The sequence below is a fragment of the Ursus maritimus genome, unplaced genomic scaffold (assembly GCF_017311325.1).
Source record: "Ursus maritimus isolate PB19 unplaced genomic scaffold, ASM1731132v1 scaffold_30, whole genome shotgun sequence".
Taxonomy (NCBI): domain Eukaryota; kingdom Metazoa; phylum Chordata; class Mammalia; order Carnivora; family Ursidae; genus Ursus; species Ursus maritimus.
The window spans coordinates 30,122,293-30,149,417 of NW_024425564.1; the positions used below are offsets into that span (position 1 = coordinate 30,122,293).

General features: G+C 43.0%; 1 protein-coding gene across 2 annotated transcripts in view; it reads right to left on the reverse strand.

The window, feature by feature from the left end:
* Positions 1-274: 274 nt before the first annotated feature.
* Positions 275-27,125, reverse strand: part of MBOAT1 (membrane bound O-acyltransferase domain containing 1) — a 108,844-nt gene continuing 81,993 nt past the window's right edge. Inside the window, exons 6-13 of one of the 2 annotated variants that reach the window (XM_040645102.1) lie at positions 25,852-25,906; positions 24,226-24,409; positions 22,483-22,675; positions 16,524-16,627; positions 14,176-14,240; positions 11,890-12,022; positions 6,633-6,784; positions 275-1,593 (exon numbers count right to left, since the gene is read on the reverse strand). In XM_040645102.1, the coding sequence (XP_040501036.1) occupies positions 1,467-1,593; positions 6,633-6,784; positions 11,890-12,022; positions 14,176-14,240; positions 16,524-16,627; positions 22,483-22,675; positions 24,226-24,409; positions 25,852-25,906 (1,013 nt within the window). In that variant the 3' untranslated portion in view covers positions 275-1,466. The remainder of the gene's footprint in view (positions 1,594-6,632; positions 6,785-11,889; positions 12,023-14,175; positions 14,241-16,523; positions 16,628-22,482; positions 22,676-24,225; positions 24,410-25,851; positions 25,907-27,125) is intronic. The other variant, XM_040645103.1, reaches the window with a different exon arrangement.

Below are 27,125 nucleotides of genomic sequence, written 5' to 3' on the forward strand. Positions count from 1 at the left end.
GGGGGGGGGCAGTTAACAAATATCCCTCTGATTCTCCATTTCCTCATCTGTTAAAGGGGGTTTAAGCCTACCTGCAAAGTTGGGAATGAAGATAGGAAATCGAATCAAAACTGTCCAAGTGCCTGACACAGAGGACAAACTGAACATGTTAGAAATGCTCAAATTTGAAACAAGTAAAACCTTAAGTTTGTACATATTTGTTAAAACAAAGAAACATACAAATATACACGTGCTTCAGAATGCCGAGTCCGCCCACATGGAAACAAAAAACCTGTTCCGAAATATTTGCTTTATATAGAAACACAGTATTCATTCTGTATGAAACCAATTTTGACCATCTGATTTGAACAAATTCTCTCCTCCCAAGGCACTTATTTGAGGGCACACCACTGTAACATAGAACTATCAGCATCATTATTATTTTGCATATTTAATACCATGTTTCTTTCTCCCACATAGAATTATCACCCAATAGAAGTCCCTGAAAGGAACCACAGCATATTCATAACAAAGACAGAAAATGGCCTTCAATGTCTGCTTTCCAATATGATGATTCAACTAAAACAGTCGGATTTCATCAGCTGCAAAATCAGAAAAGTGAAAATCAGCCCCTGTGTGCATCATAGCCATGATCATTCACACCTCTACGAAAAAGGGGAGCAAAGAGAAAGATATCTGTTGCTTCTTACCAGGCTTCTATATAACTAACTTTAAGTTACTTTAAAAAAAAAAAATCACTTATTTAAAAGACATTCTGCTGCCTCTGATGATGCAACCATTTGGGTGTTTTCTCAGGGCCATCCCTGGGCAAGGCAGACGGCGCATGTGAAACGGAAAATAGTAGCCCTTCCTAGACTCCTGGGGTACGTGCACAGGAGGCTTTCGGATTTCCAATCCTGGCTCAGTTCAAAGAAAAAAGGGAAGAGTCCTATCCCTGGGGGAAAGAAAAATGCAGCCTACTTCAGGGCATGCCCGACTTTCAGTCCATTCAAGTGTTCACGGCAAGTCCTCCTGGCTCCTTCTTGCAGGATCCCTCTCCTCCATAGACTTCTGTGCAGTCCCTGTGGTCAAAGGGTCTGGGGCTTCCCAAGGAACAACTGTGTCTGCGTATGTTCTGGAAGACAAGCTCTGTCAGCAACCACCTTCGGCCTTCTGGAGCAGATGCCCGGGTTCCAGTGGCTGGAGATCATGCCCGAAAAGCAAAGACCCAGCAGCCCAGCATGGACGGTCTCTGCAACACTGATGCCGTCTCCACGTAACTCCACACCACTCAAATGTCCTCAGAAATATTAAATCAACTGGACGTGGCTGACTTACTCATATAAAAGGCTTTATAAAATACTCCCTGCTCTTAAAAAAAAAAAATGCATGTAAACATCACTTCTAAGTCCCTGGCGAACCCTTGAGCCTTTGATCTCCTCTTTCTGACATCTTGCAGTTTTACTTGCTGGGCTTCCTTGGAGGTATCAGTCTTTTTGTTTCTTATTAACGGAGTTCAGAGTCTGAGGCTGCCTCTGAATATGAGCGTGTGGTTTGATTGGCAGAAAGAGTATTATCAGGAGACTTATGATGTGTAAATAAAAATACATGGACCTAGAATAAAACATACACAAAAATTAATTGCACACAAGGATACAAATGGGAAATGTCACACGGATGTGATTCCATCAGTTGCAGTCCGGCAAGTGACTTGCTTCAATCTACCCCATGGAAAACTCCAGTAGGTGAGCAGGCCAGGGATGGACCAAAACCACAGGACTGAGTAGCACAAACCCATAAGCCCATCTGCTGATAGACCCATAGTGCTGTCCCACTGCCGTAAGCAGACTAAGAACATTAATCCCATGACAGCCAGAATCCCCTAATATTCAAAATACAAGGACACATGGGAAAATGCAAACCCTACATTCTGTTCCCCAGACACAAATGCAACTTCTACTTGAGCCGACGTACTCAAGTGTAAGGGGTTCTTCTCGTGTGTGTTAGGAGCCAGACGAATCCAGATTTTCAAAACCTACTCCATAACTCTGAAAATAGCTTTCATCCAGACTAATAAGAAACAAGTGTTGCTTTTGAGTGTGTGGACTTTTATTGCACAAGCGTGGTGTTCAGCATGCCGAGCACAGTGTAGACAAATACCGGGCATATCTGTAAATGCAGGTAATTAGAAACAGCTCACATTTGTACAGTTGTTCTAGAGCCTTTTGGAAAGGCTGAACTTAGACCTTCTCCAATGCTCTTTGATGATCAAAGGAAAAATAATGTTAAAAGGAGGGGGGAAACCCCACAATGGATTCATGTATCATCCTCAGCTTCTGTGATCACAAGTTCAGACACGTAAGAATCTGATAATTCACATAGCCCCTAAACTTGCCCCGAAAATGTCTACATAGTCAAGACTTCTAACAGAAGCTAACACATCTTCACTCATTCTTTCAATAAGCATTTACTGTTTCAGATGTACAAAGCATTAAACTGGGATCTACAAGAAAACACAGCCCCCATCTCTCTCTTCGGCGGAATGGGAAACAAGACAAGTAGAGGAGGGAAGGGTCAGTAGTCCTCTCCCCCCCGCCCACCCACCGAGCTGAAGGACACGTTCCAAAACCCCCAAGTGCATATCTCAAACTGTGGATAGTACTGAACCCTCTATATGTTTTTCCCTATAGGCACCTACCTATGGTACAGTTTCTGAATTAGGCACAGGGAGAGATTAACAATAATAATGAAATAGAACAATTATAACCATATACTGTAATAAGTTATGAGAATGTGGGCTCTTCTCTCTCAAAATCCAGTACAACAGTCCTGTACTCACCCTTCTCGTGATGATGGGAGATAATTAAATTAGTAGCGTGGGGCTACTCCTGACCTTCTAACCTATATACATCAAAAGGAGGGTCATCTGCTTCCAGAGAGCCACTGACTATGCATAACTGAAACCATGGAAGGTGAAACTGGGGATAAGGGGGCTCCTATAATTGAGCCAGCCCCAGGTAAGTGAGCAACTCAATTAGTGTCTAAACCAGAACACGGAGAATGAAAAAGTTCTACAGACAGACGCACTGGCTCAACAGGTGTAAGCTAGAGTTCTCCACAGGCACCCTAGCGCACCTATGTACTTTGTTCTTGCATCCTGCCACAACCCTTCCTATGCGGCCAGATCGATACTGGAACAATTACATTAAAGCCAAGTATTTTGGGAGTCAAGGGAAAAATATTTCATTCCCTTTGCAAAGTTTAGAAACTTATTCTGACATGGCATATTTTTCTAAAATTTTAAGAAATATTTCATCTTTTTACTATGGCAAAACTCAACATTTATTGAGCACACTAGGGCTGAACTAGGTACCCCAGAGGCACGGATGAATAAGGCATAGCCCCCACTCTCAAGGACTTTATCTGCAAAAATGCCTGTACAAATTCTAACATCCTCATGCACTGAATTTAAGAAGGGGTCATCTACTTAAATTAACGTATATGGATTTTTTCAAAATGAGTTCACAGAAAGGTTCTGCTATGAACTAAATATGGTATTTGGAGAAGTAGAGGTAATCTGGTCGGGGTGGGGTCCCCATGATGGGATTAGTGCCTTTATAAGAAGATAAACAGAAACCAGAGCCAGAGCTGTCCCTCTCTCTCTCTCTCTGCCAGGTGAGGGCACAGAGAGAAGGCCAGGAAGAGCGCTTTCAGCAGAAACCGAATCTGCAGGCACCTTGATCTTTGACTTCCCAGACTCCACAACTGTGAGAAAGGTGTGTTGTTGAACTCACTCAGTCTGTACTTAGTCCTAGCACCCCGAGCTAAGACAGGTTCTTTCATAACACATTTACGTGTTCCCTTGAGACTCATTTACAGCTTAAAGATTAGGTAGGAATTTAAAGCTATGAAGGCACGATAGATTGAAAACTGACTCACTTAAAAATCACGTCTGAAATGTAAATGTTGAGCAGTGAAGGACAGGCTGGGAAGGGGATTTGCATACACCTGCCATTCACTGTGGGTTTAGAATTAGTCCCAGGTGGGGAACAGATGTAGAAGGCAACCAGACCCTCCTCCACTAAAAGATAATTCAATTTTCATTTCTTTCATCAGGTTCAGTGATTCTCTTAGGAGAGGCTGAAAACACTTCTTGAGACGCCAACTAGGATCGCTATTGGCCACATGTGGCTATTAAAATTCAAATTAAAAGGTGAAATTGAAAATTCAGTTCCTCAGTCACACTAGCCCCATTTCCAATACTCCGTGGCCACATGCGCTGTGGCTGACACGTCGGCTGGCATTTCTGTCACTGCAGACACTTCGAGGGGACAGAGCTGATCTGGGTAGGGAATGACTGTGTGTGAGAAGAAACGGAAATCTACTTGGGTAACGATTTGATTCTTCTTCCCTTAGAGCCCCTGCGTGTAGGAATCAGCATACTTTAGTCGGTTAAATGTGTGTCATCTCAAATCCTTATTTAGCGTGACCCTCGGCCAGTTACATTCTTCCCAAGTAGCTTCTCCTGAAGAAATGTTCTTTCTACTGTTCTGGCTGTAAAGGGAACTTTGGGTCTGAAACTCCAGTCCAGCTGAGTTTTGTTCAATTCCCCTGAGCTTCCTCCAGGGATAAACAAGGATAGTGATACCTGCTTCTCTCTCTCTCAGCTCACTGCTGTGTACCAGAGTCGATGTTCTGCCAACACTCTTGGTACTTGGGGCTTCGGGACACAGCTCTCCTCTTAGCACAGGGAGCCTTTTCTATGCTGTTCCCTGTGTCTGGAGCACGGTGCAGAGTGCTCCACCCCACCCGCCTTCCTCCCCTCCTGTCTCACACTACGCCTGTTTCACGCCCTCTGCAGCCCCCAGGTCTCAGCTCAAATGCCACTTTCACCCCAAAGCCGCCCTGGATGTCCAGGCTGAGTCAGATCTTTGTACCATTCACTCAGAGAACGCTCTCAGTGTGTATTTACCAATTTGCCCATTAATGCCTGTCTCCATCAGGCTAGCCCCTCTGTGGGACTGGGACTGATTCCTATATTTTTCTCGCCACTTTATCCCCAGCTTCTAGAACGGTGCCCAGCAAACAAAAGGTATTAAATGGTTTTGAGTTGAATGCAGCCATTTCTGCTATCACGTGAAAAAAAAAAAAAAAATCTCCCATTCAGCAGTACCATGCACTTAAAATACTGGGTCAGACAACTCAAAACCCGTGAGACCCTGTAACCAGAGCACTAAGAAAAACAGCACCTAAGCCGGGCAGATCGCTCGATGTTAAAAATGTAGAAGACCAGAGAGGGCAAATATTGGCCAGAGGGCACAGAGATGAGGGGAAGGAAGATGGAGCTGTGTGTAACCGGCTGAGAGCCGGGGCAGAGCAGGTGTGTGGGGGGGAAGGGGGCAGGGTACCTCTCAGAACAGGGGGCTCAGTGAAGGGACCCGCAATGTCAATGTTCTTGCTCTAGGGCTGAAGGGGCTCATGCCCCCCCCCTTCTGTAGCAGCTTCACTGAGAGCTCTTGTGCTGAAGATTAGAATTCTTTCCCACTATTCCAGCATCCCTTGTCTAGAAACATCTGTATATAAACCAGCTCAACTTCCACGTTATACGGACATAACTTCTAGGACCTAATTGGTGGTACAGAAACAGACTTCACTAGTATTATATATTTCCTTCACCTTCTTTTCCTATAACCTGGGGTGGGGGGGGTGTCTCTCTACTTCCAGGCCTTGCTATCTGTATAGTGAGTAGTAAAAGCTGCTTTGATCATTGCTGACCAGTGCAACAACTACCAGGATCTCCCCACTGATGAACAGGGTATCCTTGCACTGTATGCACTGGAGCCTAGCTACGATTTCAGAATAACCTATAAAAGCCCGTGCAAGCATTCCATACTACAAGTCAGTGTTTTACCAAGTACAGACAATATGCCAGGCACTGGGCTCAGCTCTGCACATTTACATCATTTCAATCCTAAAACGGTGCTTTGTGATAGTTTAGTCTATTCTTAACCTCACGTAGAGGTGAGAAAAGCCAGGTAAGACAGGGTCATCCCTTGCCACAGGTCACACAACCCGTTGCCAACAGAAAAACACTACATCAACCTGAGTGAAACAATAAAAGTAAGCAATAGGTTTACAGTTCCACAGGACCACCGGGGGCTGAAGATAAAGGCCTGACGCCCTTTCCTTCAAGGCCTCTTGTGTCTGGTCTGAGCCATCTCATCCCTCCACCCCTGCAGCTCACACCATAAATCCTCCATGTGCCCATCAGCGCTGCCCACGTCTGTCCTGTTCTCAGGATGTCCCCCGAGACTCCAACATAGCCTGACCCTGGGAAAAAGAGTCAAGGGCAGCACATTCACCCTCTAGAGTTTATAATCAGATCTAGCCCTTCAAAATTCATGGTCCTAGCATCCCTTCAGTATGGTAGGAATGTCTGAAAGGCTTCCCGCCAACTTCATTCGGATATCTTGCTATGTGTTTGCTGGGATCCCTGGGATAACCCTTTCCTCCCAGAGCTGTCTATGGACATTTTCATTTCGAAGCTGTATTTAGACATTCTTAATTTGGAGTGATCGAGTCACCCACTCCCAGGTCAAACACAGAGAAAACACGAGTGTACGAAACGGCAGTTGAGAACAATGGAAACTCACTTGTAGAGGCTGATGGTTGGCTCAACTGCCAACATAACAAAGGGTGCGACGGTGTAAGAGACGGACAGCTGAGTGACCGCCCAGGTGACCACATCGTACACAGCCTTGAGGGCTCTTGAGGAAAGGAAGTAACGCCTGCAGTTGCTCCGCACCTGCAAGCCAAGGAAGGCATCAGTTTGTGCAGGAAGGCCGTATACTTCAGCAACAGAGGCGATCAAAAGTACCCTTATGGTTTTCACTATCAAAATATATATTTACATCCACTGTAGACAATTGTTCAAAGAACTAAGCAAAAATATTTTTTTGACCTCTCCTTAGAGAAAAGCAGTTTATTAACTTGGCACGTATCCTTCCAAGCGTTTCTCTATTTGTACATATCTGTATTTGTATTTTCATTGATTGGTGGCACAGATTGATTTTCTAGCCTGTTTTTTCATTTAGTAATGTATCAAAAATCTTATTCCAGGTCAGTAAATAATAATCTGACATAATTATGGAAAAGTTAGTTTTGGGAGGTTTTTTTGGTAGGCCTTTTGACATATGGGACTAGATTTGCCTCCAGAAAGACACCTCATTCCCTGATCCAAGAACCAAAGGCCCAGCTAAAACAATGGCTGGCTTAGAGGTAGGTTAGCCCCAAAGCAGGAAAGGCTTCCTGAGGCTGCCTTGGTAGGTTAAAAACTCCTTCTTGGACAACACCACCAATGAAATTGGAAGGATTATTAGAAACTTTTATCAACAGCTTTATGCCAATAAATTAAGCAATCTGGAAGAGATGGAGGCCTTCCTGGAAACCTATAAACTACCAAGACTGAAACAGGAAGAAATTGATTTCTTAAAAAGGCCAATTAATTATGAAGAGATTGAAACAGTGATAAAAAACCTTCCAAAAAACAAAACACCAGGACCGGATGGTTTTCCAGGGAATTCTACCAAACATTCAAAGAAAAAATAATACCTATTCTCCTAAAGCTATTTCAAAAAATAGAAACAGAAGGAAAGCTACCAAACTCATTCTATGAGGCCAATATTACCTTGATCCCCAAACGAGACAAAGACCCCATCAAAAAGGAGAATTACAGACCGATTTCCGTAATGAATGTGGACGCCAAAATCCTCAACAAGATCCTTGCTAATAGAATCCAGCAGTACATTAAAAGGATTATCCATCATGACCAAGTGGGATTCATCCCTGGGATGCAAGGGTGGTTCAACATTCGCAAATCTATCAGTGTCATAGATTTTATCCAGAAGGAAAAAGCCAAAAATCATATGATTCTCTTGATAGATACAAAAAAGCATTTGACAAAATACAGCATCCTTTCCTGATTAAAACCCTTCAGAGTGTAGGAATAAAGGGTACATTCCCCAATCTCATAAAAACCATCTATGAAAAGCCTACAGCAAATATTCTCAATGGGGAAAAGCTGGAAGCCTTTCCCTTAAGATCAGGAACACGACAAGGATGCCCACTCTCGCCACTATTATTCAACATAGTACTAGAAGTCCTTGCAACAGCAATCAGACGACAAAAAGGGATAAAAGGTATCCAAATCGGCAAAGAAGAAGTCAAAATGTCTCTCTTCGCAGATGACATGATACTCTATATGGAAAACCCAAAAGAATCCACTCCCAAACTATTAGAAGTTATAGAGCAATTCAGTAATGTATGGGATACAAAATCAATGCTCAGAAATCAGTTGCATTTCTATACACGAACAATGAGACCGAAGAAAGAGAAATTAGGGAATCCATCCCATTTACAATAGCACCAAAAACCATACGTTACCTTGGAATTAACTTAACCAGAGACGTAAAGGATCTATATTCTAGAAACTATAAATCACCCTTGAAAGACACTGAAGAAGACACAAAAAGATGGAAAAATATTCCATGCTCATGGATCGGAAGAATTAACATAGTTAAAATGTCCATGCTACCCAGAGCAATCTACACTTTCAATGCCATCCGATCAAAATACCAATGACATTTTTCAAAGAACTGGAACAAATAGTCCTTAAATTTGTATGGAAACAGAAAAGGCCCCGAATCGCCAAGGAACTGTTGAAAAGGAAAAACAAAGCTGGGGGCATCACAATGCCAGATTTCGAGCTGTACTACAAGGCTGTGATCACAAAGACAGCATGGTACTGGCACAAAAACAGACACATAGACCAATGGAACAGAATAGAGAACCCAGAAATGGACCCTCGGCTCTTTGGGCAACTAATCTTTGATAAAGCAGGAAAAAACACCTGGTGGAAAAAAGACAGACAGTCTCTTCAATAAATGGTGCTGGGAAAATTGGACAGCTACATGCAAAAGAATGAAACTTGACCACTCTCTCACACCATACACAAAGATAAACTCCAAATGGATGAAAGACCTCGATGTGAGACAGGAATCCATCAAAATCCTAGAGGAGAACATAGGCAGCAACCTCTACGACATCAGCCACAGCAACCTTTTTCATGACACATCTCCAAAGGCAAGAGAAACAAAAGATAAAATGAACTTGTGGGACTTCATCAAGATAAAAAGCTTCTGCACAGTCAAAAAAACTAAGAGGCAGCCCACAGAATGGAAGAATATATTTGCAAATGATACTACAGATAAAGGACTGGTATCCAAGATCTACAAAGAACTTCTCAAACTCAATACGCGAGAAACAAACAAATCATAAAATGGGCAGAAGATATGAACAGACACTTTTCCAATGATGACATACAAATGGCTAACAGACACATGAAAAAATGTTCAAAATCATTAGCCATCAGGGGAATTCAAATCAAAACCACACTAAGATACCACCTTACGCCAGTTAGAATGGCAAAAATGGACAAGGCAAGAAACAACAATTGCTGGAGAGGATGTGGAGAAAGGGGATCCCTCCTACATTGTTGGTGGGAATGCAAGTTGGTACAGCCACTCTGGAAAACAGTGTGGAGGTCCCTTAAAAAGTTAAAAATTGAGCTCCCCTATGACCCAGCCATTGCACTACTGGGTATTTACCCCAAAGATACAGACGTAGTGAAGAGAAGGGCCATATGCACCCCAATGTTCACAGCAGCATTGTCCACAATAGCTAAATTGTGGAAGGAGCCGAGATGCCCTTCAACAGATGACTGGATTAAGAAGTTGTGGTCCATATATACAATGGAATATTACTCAGCTATCAGAAAAAACGAATTCTCAACATTTGCTGCAACATGGACGGCACTGGAGGAGATAATGCTAAGTGAAATAAGTCAAGCAGAGAAAGACAACTATCATATGATTTCTCTCATCTATGGAACATAAGAACTAGGAAGATCGGTAGGAGAAGAAAGGGATAAAGAAAGGGGGGGGTAATCAGAAGGGGGAATGAAGCATGAGAGACTATGGACTCTGAGAAACAAACTGAGAGCTTCAGAGGGGCGGGGGTGGGGAATGGGATAGGCCGGTGATGGGTAGTAAGGAGGGCACGTATTGCACGGTGCACTGGGTGTTATACGCAACTAATGAATCATCGAGCCTTACATCGAAAACCGGGGATATACTGTATGGTGACTAACATAATATAAAAAGACATTAAAAAAAAAACAAAACCAACTCCTCCTTGGCCCCGCGTTCAAGATAGAGCCTGAGCTCCATCCCTTCGGGACGCATGAGCGGTATCAGCGCATAAGACACTTCATTACTGAGTTCATTCTCCTGGGAATCCTGTTCTATCAACCCTTTCTACCCCCTACCTACCTCATTTGTGAAAAATATTTCCAGGCCATCTGAAAAGGAAATCAGTGCTTTTATACCAACTGAGATCACAGAGCTAAAGACATCTTCAGGAAGAATACTCTGGATATATTAATAAACAAAATTCTGGTCCTTGTTTTAGTTTGTCCTGGCCATCTGCTCTTTACTTTTATAATCTAAGTAGGTAGATAAATGGGAGAAGAGAAAATGTGTTCTTTGCTACCCGTGTACAATATATACTTTATGACTCATGCTGATGAGTGTACTTTTAAAATAATCAATTATCATTCTTGTTCACACATCTATTCTAGCAAGCATTCACCTAAGTAAAACAGGAGTTCTGTGGGGAAGGGACTCCTGTTCACTGTCGTATCCCAGTGCCCAGAACCCAAACTGGCACATAGGTGGGCTCCTGAAATATTCATAGAGTACATGAATTCAAGAATGAGTGAACAGCTCTGTTGGAGCTCCTAAATTCACATCCAAACTTCGGTTTGACACATGTCATTAAAAATTCCTGGCACTAGGGGCGCCTGGGTGGCTCAGTCGTTAAGCATTTGCCTTGGGATCGAGCCCCACATTGGGCTCCTCCGCTGGGAGCCTGCTTCTTCCTCTCCCACTCCCCCTGCTTGTGTTCCCTCTCTCACTGGTTGTCAAAATAAATAAAATCTTAAAAAAAAAAAAAAAAATTCCTGGCACCTGAATAAGGAAAGCCACAAAACACTATTTGACAATCAGCACACTGAGCTGCAATTAACATCAATGCTTGTCTCATTCTTTAAGGACAAGCATATTTTTTATGTCTTTATCACCCTGCTCTACAACCAGCAGATGATAGGAACACTCTAGGACAAATTGAAGCCTACCCCAAAAACCCAGAGAACTGAATTTATAAAATTCACGAAGAATTTCACGTAAAGTAATTTACTGGATCAGGCATGACAGCATGAAAAGTTAGAGCAATCTCTAACAACACAGTTCCTACTGGCTGCAGAGACTGATTTCTAAGCTTAGGATAATGAACTGAGAAGTGATGATGAGAATAAGGAAAATGAAGCCTACAGAGCCTCAATTACTAATCTTCATCTGTAATTGGTAGACTTTCTGTTTAATGATTAAAAATGTTTTCACCTCTATAAAGATGGGGCCCCTGGGTGGCTCAGTCAAGCATCCAACTCTTGGTTTCGGCTCCGGTCATGATCTCAGGGTTGTGGGATCAAGCCCCATGTGGGGCTCCGTGCTCAGCACAGAGTCTGTTTGTCCTTCTCCCTCTGCCCCTCCCCCTGACTCACACACTCGTGCTCTCTCCTCTAAATAAATCTTTAAAAATTTTTTTTTCATCTGTTAAGGTATTAAACATTCATTATTGCTAAAATTCCTTTTTGCAAACACCGTCTATAAATAACATGAAAATAGTTCATCATTTTATGGCCAAAAATTCCTATACATCGAAGTATTTCTCTAATGGCAAACATAGAGGCATCAGATTATTAAGGAAAAGCTCCTACAACCAAAAGAAGCTTACCGTTCTGGCTGCTACTGTGACGAGGATTCCAGTTAAGAAGGTAAAATAGTATCCAGGATAGACACCATGCCACAAGGCAGACAAGACGAAGGTTAGCACCGTGGGGTACCATGGAACCCGTTCATAGCATACTCTATGAAGACAGGAAGATACGAGTCGCAGGTCAGACATACTAGAAACGTTTACCTACACTTCCATCTTCAGACCACGCAAAAATCACCTGATCAGTCCACTGTCTGTCAGGGATTTCAGTGCCATCCCAGCTGCCTGAACTCCATGTCCTGAATGCTATCAGACAGGCAATTCACAGTCCAATCATTTGGGGAGTGGAATATGAAGTTTTAACCTCACGGAACAAAATGATCTAGAAACATCATACTATGTCTACTAAAGTCCAAGTGGTCACTCTACGCAGTAAGAGCTCCTGCCTTGTGAAGCTTACTCCACCAATACCCTGATCTACTGGGAATACATACGGGTAAGTGCCACTAGCACGATGAATGTTAAAATCAGGAGAGCATCTTTAGACACAGATATCCTCATGTAGTCAAAGTTAATTCATCTTTCCAGCCTGGCCCCTATGCCACCTAGCTAGCTGCAGACCCTTTCATCTCTCTTGGCAATGACTCCAGCACAAAATCAGTGTGTCGGCTACATGACTTTTCAGCTCTTACAGTGTCCGTTGGATTATAATCCATGAATTTGCTTTAAAAAGTGATAGTGTGAGGATTTAGAACTTGTCTGCAAATACCTTGGAGATCTTTGACTCTTGGTTGTTTATTAAAACAAATTCAATCCACAAAGCACCAATGGCACTTATGTGGTTTACTAAACAAGAGGACCCAAATAAAAAAATAGGAATTCAAATAGTTAACACCTCTCCAGCTGTGTATGGGTTGTTAAAAGTAACCGATTTGAACCCAAACTAAGGATTATGGCTCCCTTTTCATATAAAGAAAGAGAATGCATTTGGAGAGAGAAACATAGGACTGGGACACCACTTGCAATGTTTCTTTGACATGGGGTAGTTTGCCCAGGTATTTGTTTCTTACCCTCTGTATCTTTTTGTACAAATAAGATATTTCATCTTTTAAATGATGCTTTAATATTTTTTTTCATTTATTATGTGCTCACATTGTTCAGTCATCTTAGAACATAAACTCCTACTGGAGACAGTAGGACTCTTGGTACATTGGGATTACCCAATTTACAGAAATAGAGTTTTATGCTAAAATTATTGAAAAAATACGGGGCGCCTGGGTGGCTCAGTTGGTTAAGCATCTGCCTTCAGCTCAGGTCATGATCCCAGGGTCCTGGGATGGAGTCCCGCATCGGGCTCCCAGCTCAGCAGGGAGCCCGCTTCTCCCTCTCCCTCTTTACTACTCATCCTGTTTGTACTCTCTTGCTCTCTGTCAAATAAGTAAAATCTTTAAAAATAAAAAATAAAAATTGACAAAATTAATAGCAATAATAGGTGCAAATTTTCCAAAATTGCGTGTTCAGATCAACTTCCGGACAACAGTGCATGAGCTTACCTTGGACGTGTTACTATACATGGTCTCTTACCCCCATGTTGTGACCCGTGAAAAACGCTGTGGATCAAAAACAGAATCTCCAGCCTGATAGTTTCAGACTCTCCCTGCACTCATATGATAGGAACAGTCACTAGCTAGAGTTTGTTGCTTCAAGGATAGCATATTGTTAGTTCCGTATTAAGTCAACTTTCCAATTTTGGAATGTGTAGGGAAACAAGAGGACGGAGAAGCAGGAACAAAGAACACAAAGTTAAAAAGCATAAATATCTGGGGTACTAAAAAGCTTTTAATACGAGGGATAAATGGAGATCGTCAGTGATTCGATGCTGACATTGACCCTCCTTGACGTCTGAGCAAGGTATCCTCCTCTAGGGAAGCGGCAGCACAACACAGAGCCTGGCTGTTGGGGCTCTTCTCTAATCCTCATTAGCTGTGTGACTTCGGGCAAGCGACGTAACCTCTCTGTGTTTCACTTTCCTCATCTGTAAAATGGGGCTAACTACCAACCACTCATGGGATTGCTATGCAAACTGAAACGAGAGGCTGATGCCCAGGAACGGCACTATGAAGTGCTCCACTGTGACCTTCTCACATCACTACTTTCTACTTTTCCATTTCCAGGGCATAGATGTTACTACAAAACAAAAGTGTCGGGTGACAGCACGACGGGCAGCGCGGCCGCTCGTCTGGTGACTCCCATCTAAACATATCCCAGTGCCATGAGGAATGAGGTCATTTGTATTTTTCTTACCGCTTTAGCCAAGTAGCTGTCTGAATATTCCAGTTTTCTAAGTACATTTTGAAACTTGTGGCAGTCTAGAAGGAAGAAAATAACACCTATCATTAGCTTTAAAAATACCCCAAGTAATGGAAAGTCGTCCCCAGAATTTCCCTGGTGGCAGATGAAATGTGCTATTTCAATAGAGACTCCTCCATCGAGAGTAGATCAGCTGTTCCGTCCTACGCAGGAAAATTTTCTGGTATTTATAAGATTTACTTTGCACCAAAACTTGGCTTGCAAAGTCTTCATTTCCCTCAAAATTTATTTTCAAATTATAGGAAAGGAATGTCTTGTAGGTTTTTCTTCCACTCCGGTTAAAAAAAAATTTTTTTTTTTTCAGTCATCTGAGTTTTAAAACTAAATACTCTAAAAGGGGCTTTGCCACCGGAAAAGTTTAATCATGTCAATTTAGGGCCTTTCTGAGGACAGCCTAAATTTGTCCTCGTTCACTATGTGGCCGTCTATAAACTAGGTCAGTCTTGTGAAGTTATTCTACAAATAGCGGCTCAAGTTCAAATGCTTCCAGTTGTATTTAGAACAGTGAGAGATTTCATGCGTGAAGGGGTCTCAATACCAAAAAGAAAACAAACATCACCCAACTGGTAATGATACGGGTACCAAAGAAGAGAGATTCTAAAATAAGCCATCACTTGAATTTTCTCATTAAATAAAAAAAATTTAAAAATTTTTTTAAAAAAGATCTGATCAAAGGCCGGTAGTAGAAAGCATAAAGCAAATATTCAAGAACCAGAATTCCTAATTGTAGAGGGGCCACTTTTTTCTAGTTCAACGCTAAGAAAATCTTACACCACACACTGGCCTAACATAGTATGTTTGGAGGGAAGGAGAGAGATGGATGGATGGATGGATGGATGGATGGATGGATGGATGGATTGACTGATGGGTAGATAGGGAGATGGAGAGATATCGTATGATGACTTTTTATTTCAAAACCCTGAGGGGTGTTATTTAGGTCTTCTCTGGCTCTTAAAATGTTATATGCACAGCTTCAATGTACCTTAACTAAATCAGACTTCCTTGGTTTTCTTTAGCTATTTGCTCTCAACTCTACTGAACATGCAAAATCCCTCCTTCTGGTTTTCTTTAATAATAAAGATATAACTTAATAGCCTAGCCCTTTACCCTGACCACATACCCACAGTGAAAGGACTGTGTCTTGTATCCTGGTGGGCTGTAAAGGACATGTATCCACAGCACTCCCAGGCAGCCAGCTGATCCCAGATTTTTGAGGAAGAGAAGAATTTTAGTGGGAAAAGGGAGCAAAGTCCTAACACATTTGGACTCTCTCGGATCGTCATCTGTATAGAAAGGAGAAGCTTGTAGATTATCTACACGGCTTTTCCAAAAATGAGAAAGGTCGTTCTGGAGGCTGCAACTTGGTTTAAGCCATTTAAGATGAAGAGAGCCTCTGGCATCGGAAGGTGGAGAAAGAACATTCATGTCTCCTCCTGGCCGAATGCCCACCTAACGGGAAGCAGGTGTCAGTCTCCACCTCCCTGGTTTCTTGCTCTAAATGCATATCCCCTTCCACCCAGACTCTCCAATGGCACCCTGCCTGCCCTGTGGTGGGCAGGAAACCACAACCAACAGCACATCTGAGTCACCTGGCTACAGAATCGGCCCTTCTCTAAGTGAGAACCTTGTCCTCACTTCCTCCCAGCAGCAAGGAGGGAAGGGTCAAACACTGGGCCTTCCACTCCGCTCTGAGGGCTCACAATGCCAGGAAAACCAAGAATGATGGGTCCCAAAGAGCCCACCTCTGAAGATGAGGACATCTTGAGAGCCACGGTCCAAAAACAAAGCCAGTGAAAGACAAAAACCACACGGATTCTAGTGGCCTAAAAGCTATGTGCCGTGACCGTTCTTCGTAAAAGCAAACGAATTAGAAATGTTTCAAAAGGAACAGCAGAGAATGCTTGCAATATTAAAAACCTAAATACAGGAGCTTCCCGTCTGTATTCTTGACTGAAGAAAGCAGAACATGAAACAGGAGAAAATGACATTTGTACTTTCTAGTTGAGAGAACAGGAATGTAAACAACAGAAAGATTTTCCTGGCTCTCTTTCAGATTTCTGCATGTCATTCCGTGAACCATTACAACTGTCAAGAAAGTAGGTATCTTTAAAAAACAGGAAAAATCCTAAGACACAGAATGTCCCGGAGGCCACTGGATCTGGCATTCCCCGATCGCTTTGCCTTGGACCCTCTGAGGAAGAGCTTCCGGGGATACCACACTCAAAGCAAACCACTTGCTTTATTCTCCGTGGGAGCTTGATTGAAAAGCATAATAGACTCACCTCAATTTTCCAGATGTTTAGGTTAGAAAGCAGATCCCAACAGAAATTTCCATTCTTATCCACTCCGCTGAAGCCAAAGCCAGCTGCGTTGTTCACTGCATCAGCTATGGTTTTTAAAACAACACATTAGGATGTGGAACAAAAGTCACATTGCAGCTTTAAAAGATATTAAACGTCTGTCTAGCTTTAAGATTGAGAGATAGGCAGTAGTTTCTCCGTGGAAAAGAAACCAAAACAATTGACCTGGTACCGTTATAAATCACAGAAATCTTTTGGGCTCTTTGGTGGCCTTCATTTTTATTCATTCATTTTTCTTCGTTCGTTAGCATTTAGTGAGCAGCTGCTAAATAAAAGGGACCAGGTGCTCCTAAAATGCAAAATGAAAATAAAAGAAAAATGAACCAGCACCGAGCAATAGGATTTAGTGACCAACTTGATGGAAGACGGGAGAAAGGCAAGAAGGTAAGCATAACATCTAAGCTCAGAAGCAGAGACCAGAAGAAACAGGGGAGCCAGGAGACTTGGACAGGTCCAAGAGCTGTCATTAAAGATGGCACGGCATGAACGGATAGCATTAAGTCAGGACGAGAACCAGCTCTGAAGCAGAAATTGGAGCTCATTCTGGACATATTAAGCATGACATGCCAGTAGGTATCAGCCAGGGCTGCCAAGATACGGTTAGAAAAGTCTAGAGCACAAGACAAAGAGCAGAGCTAGAGATGTGAATTTGGGGCCAGCCATCACGGAGACCACACATGGACCCAATTACCAAAGTATCCTACCCATGAAGTCAGTTTGGGATAGCTCCCGCTTCCAACTTTATTCCACTTCACGGAACGATAAGAAAATGTCCCCCTGCAGTGACTATAACATTTCTAATTCCTTAATTATGTGATGTTGTAATCAAATAGAGACCTGATGAAATCAATATACTTTTATGATGACCAGAAGGCTGTCTCTTTTCACTTAGTTCAAGTTAATTCCGTTAGAATATTTTCTTTAAAAAAAAACAAAAACTTTAACATCCTAAAAAACCAAATAATCCAATTAAAAAATGGGCAGAAGACATGAACAGATAATTTCTCCAAAGAAGACACCCAGATGGCCAACAGACACATGAGAAGATGTTCAATATCAGTCATCATCAGGAAAATGCAAATCAAAACCGCAATGAAATATCACCTCACACCTGACAGAATGGCTAAACACACACAAGAAAGAAGTGTTGGTGGGGATGTGGAGAAAAAGGAGGCCTCTTGCACTGTTGGTAGGAATACAAACTGGGGCAGCCACTGTGGAAAACAGTATGGAGGTTCCTCAAAAAATTAAAAATAAAACTACCCTGTGATCCAGTAATCACACTACTGGGTATTTGCCCCCAAAATACAAAAATACTAAAAGCTACATGCACCCCTATGTTTATAGCAGCATTAATACAACAGCCAAACTATGGAAACAGCCCAAGTGTCCACCAATAGATGAATGGATAAAGAAGATGTGGTATGCATATACACAATAGAAATTACCCAGCCATAAGAACAATGAAATCGTGCCATTTGCAATAACATGGATGGATCTAGAGGGTTATAATGCTAAGCAAAATAAGTCAGTCAGAAAGAAACACCATATGATCTCACTCCTACGTGGAATTTAAGAAGACAAAGGAAAAACAAGACAAACCAAGAAACAAACTCTGAACTGCAGAGAACAAACTGATGGTTCGCAGAAGGGAGGTGGGTGGGGGATGGGGAACTAGGTGATGGGGATTAAGGTGTGCACTTGTCATGAGCACCGGGTGACGTATGGACGTGTTGAATTACTGCATTGCATACCTAAACCAATAAAACTGTATGCTAACCATACTGGAATTAAGTAAAAAGTAAACCAAAGCACAGCACTTAGACTTAAGGTCTTAGATCTGGGGAGATCTTCAAGAAATCTTTCTTGAGGCTCTAGTCATTCTTCTCCATAGAAGTTCAGGTCCAGCTCCAGAGCGACTTCTGAAGGGTTACTCTCAAGAAAAACAACCTGTTCTGTGTTTGTCCCCTTTCCTTTTGGCATAGCTGGTGATTTAACACTGCTTATCTTATGCTTGGCCTCACTGGGACATGATCTGGCTTCTTTTTAGAAGGAAGGATGAGAAGTACTGAGAGCCGCTAAGTCATTCTCCCAAGCCGACTGGATGGAAACTCAGGGGAAAACGAAAGGAACAACTAAGCAGAGGTGTGCCCATTAAGAAATGAAGTTTTTTAAAAATATTTTTTATTATATTATGTTAGTCACCATACAGTACATCCCTAGTTTTTGATGTAAAGTTCCATGATTCATTACTTGCATATAACACCCAGTGCACCATGCAATACGTGCCCTCCTTACTACCCATCACCGGCCTATCCCAATCCCCCCTGCCCCCCGAAGCCCTCAGTTTCCCAGAGTCCATAGTCTCTCGTGGTTCATTCCCCCTTGTTTACCCCCTCTTCCTTCTTCCCTTTCTTCTCCTACTGATCTTCCTACTTATGTTCCATAAATGAGTGAAACCATACAGATAAAAGACTGGTATCCAAGATCTACAAAGAACTTCTCAAACTCAATATACAAGAAATAAATCATAAAATGAGCAGAAGATATGAACAGACACTTTTCTAAAGAAATGAAGTTTTAAATGTGTGGGAAGAAACTGTGAATGACAAGATAAGCTGAAGCAGGAGAAGAGGAGCTCTTTGGGGTCTGTGTTGGAAACGAAAACCAGGGCTGGCCAGACAGTATGGGACCAGCAGCCCTTCAACTCCTTCTCTTACCTCCAGCCTTGTCTAAAACCCAGAACAACTTCTCTTCTGGGTGCCTACGATCTTTCCAGGACTTTATAAAGCACTCTATAAGCATTCTCCTTCGGCGCGCCCAGCAGTGTGAAGATGCTGGGTGAGGGTGGGCTCTAGGGGCAGAGCCCCCTGCTTCTGGGTCTCCACTGAGCAACATACTGAACATATGGCCTCGAGAGAGTTGACTAACGTCTAGAAACCCATTCCCTTGAGAAGAAAATGGATATTAGAGTGGTACCTATCTTAAAGCCACGTTGAAAGAATTAAACAAGGCATGAGTGGAGCTCATAGTGCAGTGCCTAGCCCAAGTCAGCACTCAAGAAATGTCAGCTGCTGTTCCCCCCGACCCACTTGCCAAAGCTTAGTGAGGCTAACATTCGGATCACTCAGGTGGTAAACAGTGCCAGGCTCTGAATGCTAGAAAGGATTCTGATCCCACCACCTGAGGGGCTAGGAATCTCTGAAAGACCAAAGAAAGTCCAGAACAGTGGCTCTCAGGTGTTGGGCCGAGAGGCTAGGGAGTGTGCCTGCTTCCCCCTCGTTCATTCCACCACCACTTATCGGTGACGTGGTTTTGTCTCTGAGCAGTTAGGGGTTCTGAGTTCACCAGCCCCAAACTGGGTTCACTCGTAGGGTCTATTGTACTATGACAGATAAAGTAACTTGGACACCCATTATTTGGGAGGTTGTGATCCTTGGAACACAGCCTGGGCTGAAGTTGAGTCTCACTAATTAGTACTAATTAGTCAGGGAAAAACAACCAGAATTGTACACTAAGTCCAAGGAAAATTGCTTTAATTATCTCAATATAAACAGTAACGAGAGCGAGGCTAACACGGTGCAGCTCAGCCGAGATTCATGAAGAGGCCAGCTTTAAGGATTAAATTCATAATCACGTATAATTAGTGCATCAATTATATGTAAATGATGTTTAAGGAGCTGGATAAAACAATTATTCGGCTACGCAGTTTAAATATTCCCTGTTAGACTAGTCATTGCTTCTTTATTCATAAATAATACAAAGGTTAATTTCAGACCAGCCCGTGCAATCTAAACAGTAACAAAGTTCAAACTGAGGCCATACGAATTAATGAAGTAGTTCTCGGAAGCTACCCCCCCCCCCCAAAAAAGAAAAAAAAAAAAAAAAAAAGGAAGGGGGGTATAGAAAAGAGCCAAGCCCACAGAGAAAGCTACCCACAGAAAAGGATACTCCCAGTATCTGGGGCACTCCCAAAAGCGCAGAATGATGCCAGACGCCCCCTGTTGCCTGGAACCCAGTCCCCACCACTCCCCCCACCCCCCAGCACAACCCACCTCGCATTAGACTTTCCCTAGGAGGCCACACAGGGCCTTGCCTTCCTCCTAATGCAGGAGCTGATTTAGTCCAGAAGCCAGCCCTTAAGCCCTAGGATACAGAATATGGGAGCGGGAAAGGTAGGGAGAGAGGAGAGAAAAGGAACGGTAAATGAAGACGTAGAAAGTAGCAAGGGGAGTGAGCTGTTATCTCTTCTTTCTCTCTCTCTCTCATTCTCTCATTCGCAAACACACACACTCAGGTTAGAGCAAAGTGGAAACATTAAGTATTTCACGTGGGAAAATAGGCCAGGTGCTCCAAGCAGGGTTCCAACCACAGTACGTGTCATGCCTACCTACTGAAGAAATTACCATTCTTAAGTCATAAAGCAAGTGCAGAAAGAGGAATAAGGCTTTTGAAGCCTTCCAAAACCACCGGTCTATATTCATCATCCCCTCTCGATTGCTGGCACTGGGACAGCTCTCCACGTTACTGCCTGGTCAGTATGCCCATCTCTGTGCCTGCAGACCGTTAACAATCCTGACGGCAGAGAAGACAGCTCACTCACCTTCGCTTTCCTCCTGGCACAGAACCTGGTACTCGACAGAAACTCCCTGAACTGAACCAAAGGGGACAAACAAAACTCCCCACACTACAAATGTTTTAAAAGCCCTCAGTTCGATCTTTCTGGCCAGGTGTCACGTAAATACCACACTGGACTGAACTTCTCCCCGAACATTTCCACCTTTAAAAATAATTTAGACCAGGACTTGGGGAGAGAGAGAAATGAGGAGTTATTATTATTTTTTAATGGGTACAGCATTCCTGTTTGGGGTGATGGGAAAATTCCCTGCTGGAGATGGAGAGTGGTGACGGCTGCCCAACGCCGTGAATGAGCTTCGTGCCACTAAGTTGTACACTAGAGATGGTTAAAACAATAAATTCTATGTTCTATTTTACTACAATAAAAAATAAAAAAATAATTTAGTAGCTACCAGCTTTAATTTGGGGATAAAAACTTGGAGCATGAGATGAGAGAAAAGGAACTCAATTAAGGGCTACGTCTTCACTCGCGGAACACGGACTAAGCACTAGGCACTGAATTTAATCATCTGTTTGACTTAATAAACCAAGTCAGGGCTCCCTGACAGCAAGCCCCAGGTCACCTTCAGCTAAGCACTTAAATTTCCATTCCTGAGCTGCGTGCCTTATCAAAATCCCTTATCATTCCCGGTAAGTGAATAGGAGGGCTTACTGCTCACTCCAGCACGGCTTTAAACTTTTCCATTCTAAAAGTGTTTGCAAGGAAAGAGAAAAGCAAATCAAGTTGAACTTTCTACCTTAAAAAAAAAAAAGTCACTTGAAATCAGTTTCTAAGGCATCAAGCTTAACCGACAATTTTTTTTAAACCCACAATTTCTTAAAGAAAAAGCGTGACCTAAATCAGCATGTGTGTTGGTAAATTTCTTCAAGCACGCCCCCTGTTATGCACAACCCAGAAAAATGACAAGACAGCCAGATCATTCTGGAATTTTCCCCTAACTTTCCACTATACTACTGGGCAGCTCTGATTGGTGAAGGAAGCTTCCAAGTTTGAACATCTGTTAATATCATTGAGTTGAAGTGACGAGAGAAAAGGGTTGCTTTTCTCTTATCACGAATAACTGAGTTTATGGATGGCGGGACGTAGGAGTGCTTTGCTGGAGAGTACACAATGATACTCGTTCAGCTGCCTCCGTCATGCATGGAATTTTTTTGATTAGGTGATCCAAAATGCTGTTCTGGGTAGGCCATCCAAGGAGTCTCACTTTCCCTCATTCACTCAGGGCCCTTCCATCAAACATACCTAATGTCCAGGCAAAGTAATACTTGGGCTTCGAGGCTTGCATGACAACATACAAGTAGGAGAGTCGAGTCAGAAAGTTTGCTTTATGAACAAACCAGTCATCGACCAGGCAGGTGACGGGGAAGGACTTCGTGAGCGTCAAAAACAGGAGGAGAGACACCAAGGTCATGCACAACTTGTGTATCACAGCTCTCTGAAAATGTGGGGGGGGAAAAATCAGTGTAACCACGCAAGACTCCGGTATGAGGAAAACATTCCAGGGAATGTCATTCAACATCAACACAACTATAGTTCCCGACTTTATAAAAACAGGCCACGTTCGGGGGCGCCTGGGGGCTCAGTCGGTTAAGCATCCACCTCTTGATGTTGGCTCAGGTCGTGATCTCGTGGGTCGTGAGATCGAGCCAAGTTTCAGGCTCTGCATTCAGCACCAAGATGGCTTAAGATTCTCTCCCTCCCCCTCTGCCCCTCCCCCCACTCATGCTTGCTCTCTTTCGTACACGCTCTCTCTCAGATAAATAAGTCTTTAAGAAAAAAAGGGGGGGGCATTTTGTTTTTGTTAAGATGGGATAGCAATAACACCTCCTCAGAGCGGCTTGAGGTTCAGGTGAATGTATTTGCAAGGTACCAAGAACAGCATCGGGCTCCCAGTCAAGTGCTCACCATGCCTGGCCGCGATTGTGACAACACACTGAGGAAGCACCAGCCTGGGAGTAGCAGCCGCCCCCCACCGATGTGTCTTTAGCCAAAATACCACCTGACCACTTCGCTTTCTCTGTGCACGAAAATGCAAGGGTCTCCCAGGAGAGTGAGATTAAGATGCTGTGATCATATTCTCTAAATAAGAGCATGTGAAACACAAAAGCACCCTGGCAGATTCTGCCAAGAGACACCTGTGATTCCTTCGATGTCTCATGGCCATGGTGACCTCACTCCCACACTGTTTCAACAAGGCAGGAAGAGCTGAGACAGTTTGACACCATGACCTGTTGAAGACCCAACTGTGTCAAAACCATCTGAAAATTCACGCTTAGTAAGTCACTTAAATTTTCAAATAATTAACTTTGCTTAGATTTTAGCATTTATAAAATATCTCAATTAGCCTCATTTTCTCCTTTTTCCAATTTTCCCTATTCCTTCAACCAATTGCAAACTCCCCTGATATTGGACCTGAAGAAATTTAGCATATTTGTGAAGTTTGATACATTATCCTAATATTGACTAATTTGAAATTCACAAAATTCAGGTTAAAATTAAAACGATTTCCAAAAAACCATCTTAAACTCTTGAAGTCGATAAAACCGATCTCTAAGCATGCCAACCTAAAACTGGTTTCCCGCACAAGAAGCAGGCTCCGCAATAAAAAACAATCACATTTATTCTGGTTTCCACTCCCTCCCCATCCCCCTTTCATGACATTATCCTTTGGCTGGATATGAATTTCTATTCATAAAGACAAAAAAAGCACTCATAAATCCGAATGTGTTAACTAGCACAGTGCTGAGTGCGCTGTAAGCATTAAATATTGGCTATTGGCTGCTTGACTATTGGATCGATGGCTTTAATATTTCCAGCCAGTGAGCTCCGCTGTGAGGCACACGGGGGTGAAGGGGAGTTACTGGCCAAGCTTTCTGGTAAACTGTTTGGCTTTTTAATTAGAACAATTACTAGTGAGAGTCAGCCCTGGCAACAGAGCTCTATTTTTCTGGAGCTCTGGGTAAATACTTGGCACTAAACACTTACAGTGGGAGAAGGCTCTGGCAGGCTGTGGAAACCTCTCTGTTTCCAGTTCACTTCCAGCAACTTCGTGGGTATGTGTCTCCCCTCAATGAAGGCTATATAATCCTTGAAATTGTTGCAAGGGCCAGCTATGACACTCATGAAGTTGAGAAGGTAGCTTAAGTATTCCAAAAAAGTGGGTTTTACTCTGTGAAAATAACATGAAAAAAAGGTGAAAAGCCTTCAGTCTTGGGATTTTTCTTTTAGATCCGCAGAGAAGCCAATCGTAAACACAGGCGTTGTCGTTGTAGATGAAGCATGACGTGATCTTTCTCTGTTCTGGTTCTCTCAACATCCACCTGAGCTAGAAACCTTGCGGAAAGGACAAGTTAAGAGAGGTGGGTTAATAGAGAAGCCGCGGCGCTCCGTCGCGCCCTCTGCTGGCCGACGGCGGCTATAGACACGGAGGGCGAGGAGGTTCAGAGTCATTCTGAGGCTGGGACATGTTCTTTCTCAGCAACCTTAGTTGCCTGCAAGAGAAAATGAAGGTAATAAACATGAGGCAGGGTGGGAACCTGACCTAATGTGAGTTGATTGAGATGCTGTGAAATGGGAAAACTCCCTCCCAACTGCCAAAATAAACACAAAACAAATGATGGGTGGAACCAGTTTCCACTGGAAGAGGACACACGAAACCAGCACTCTAGCAGTCTCCTGTCTGCTCTGGCATCCAGGCGTGAGGTCCCAACCACAGACAAAAGCAGTGGCAGGGAAAAATTCTATAGAGACCAGTTCTAGGTAGTGTTTGAATGGCATGTAAAGGGGCAGAATAGTATGGTGGGGAAAGGCTCCCTAAAATGCCACGGCTAACCAGTCACTGGAATTACGCCCTACATATACACCCCCATAGTACAGAGCAAAGAATCTGATTCGTTAGTCTTTTGCAGTTGAGTCTCCATTGCTTCTGAGTCCCGATCCCTTAATGTGAAAACGAGGCACTCAATCTCCGTACCACTCAGGACCCTCTCTCTCTTCCTTACCCCGACTACCCCCTGAAAGTCCCCTATTGGAACCCTCCACTGTGGCTGCCCGTCCTTCTCCTATGTGCTACCCCACAAGGCACCTGCATTCCCTATCGGTGTTATTCTCCTCCCTTGCAGCCTCCCTTCCTCTCCAACACCCACACCAGCCACATTCTGCCTTCAGCCCGCTTCCTGCTTCCTGCCTCCTACTCCCCAGCCTACCGTCCTCTCTCCAGCCCTGCTTCCTACCCGTTTTCATAGCGGCATTTAATCATACTGATGTGCACTGATAATAGTTTCCTGAGGACCCTCAGACACATGCCCACTAAAAATAACTGTAATAGACATAACAAGGGCAGTGAAGGAGAATCTTGCAAAACTAACAAAATTCCAGACCCATGTACTCTCTGGCCCAGCAATCCCGCTCTGGGAATCCATCCCCCTGCTATACTCAAATGTATTTAAAATGACCTAGGAACAGGGTTTGTAAAAGCCAAAGATTGGCAGACAACCCAAGTATCCATCAATAGATCTATTCGTAAATAATAATACATCCATATAGTGGAAAAATGAGGAAAATTTCTAGACGCTGATATACAAAAGGCTGAGGATATATTGTTAAACTTACTTTACAGCAAGTCGATGTTGTTCAGCGGAGAGGTCTTCAGCTCTTCGACCTAATCCTATAAAAAAGAGAAAATGTACAAATAAGATGTTTGAAGTAAAGTAGAAAATTCTAAAAGAGGCTTACAAAAGTCATTTGGAAAAATATGATTTATTCCACATTTCATTTATTTCATAAATCATAAAATCATTTTTTTAAATGCTCTGGATTAAGGAGCTACCGACAAGTGCACGTGTGAGAAGGAAGTTCTCTGCAGGTTCTCGTGAAGAGGGGAGAGAGCAGGGGTGACTCCTATTTTAACTGCACGGGTATGACATGGATCCCAGAGAACTTCCCACATCGCCGCTCTTACCAAAGTGCACGTGTCTTCATTGCTACACGAGAGAGAGAAGCCCGCCTTTGCAGCCTGCACCCGCTCAAAGACCTCCCTCGTTACGCTGGCTGCAGGCACCTGCTACCAGCTGAGAGCATGCGTGTGGAATGGGGAAAGGAACAGGGGACTTTCCTCTTCCCAAAATAAACAGGAAATGTAATCCTGAACGCAGGGAAAATACAAAAGACGTATCAGGTGATTCTTCTTTTAAAATTCATCCATGCCAGGGAAAAAAACAAAAAACAAAAAAAAAAAACAACCCAACCAAATCGCCTTTGTACTTCTCATAAAATTTATATGTTAACTTATAGCCGAAGAAACTGAAGTGTCGTCTAATAAGCTATAGACATGGGACTACAAAGCTGGATACCCAGCTAAGACCCAGATGATGGTCACCAATCATAAAGGCAATTCAGAAATATGCATAAAGGAAGACAGTGTTTCTGGAATTTGTTCCTACTACACACGAGAAATAAAGAAATAGCAAATATACATCTGTCTGCACATAAGGGTTGTTCCAGAAAATCAGGTAAGCTGAGAATGCTTTACAAAGTAAATTCAGGCAAAACCCTGTTAAAAAAAAAAAAAAAAAGGAAAAAAAAAGGCAGTGTTGTTTTTTGTTGTTGTCTTAAAATCACACTCACTTTTTCCTACAATGTCAACAATACATCTCTGGCAATCCTAGAAATTAAATTGATTTTAGCTATCGGTTTATGTGCTAATGTTAGTCTATTATCACCTCTACCAACTAGACTTTTAGGTACAAAAACATTTAGCAACTCCCCCCAGTTTGCCCTGGACTTTCTCAGTTAGGGCCCTAAAAGTCTCATGTCGTGGGAAACTGCTCAGTTCTGGACAAACCAGGACAGTTGGTCACCCTAGAAAGACTCCATCCTTGGTGTAA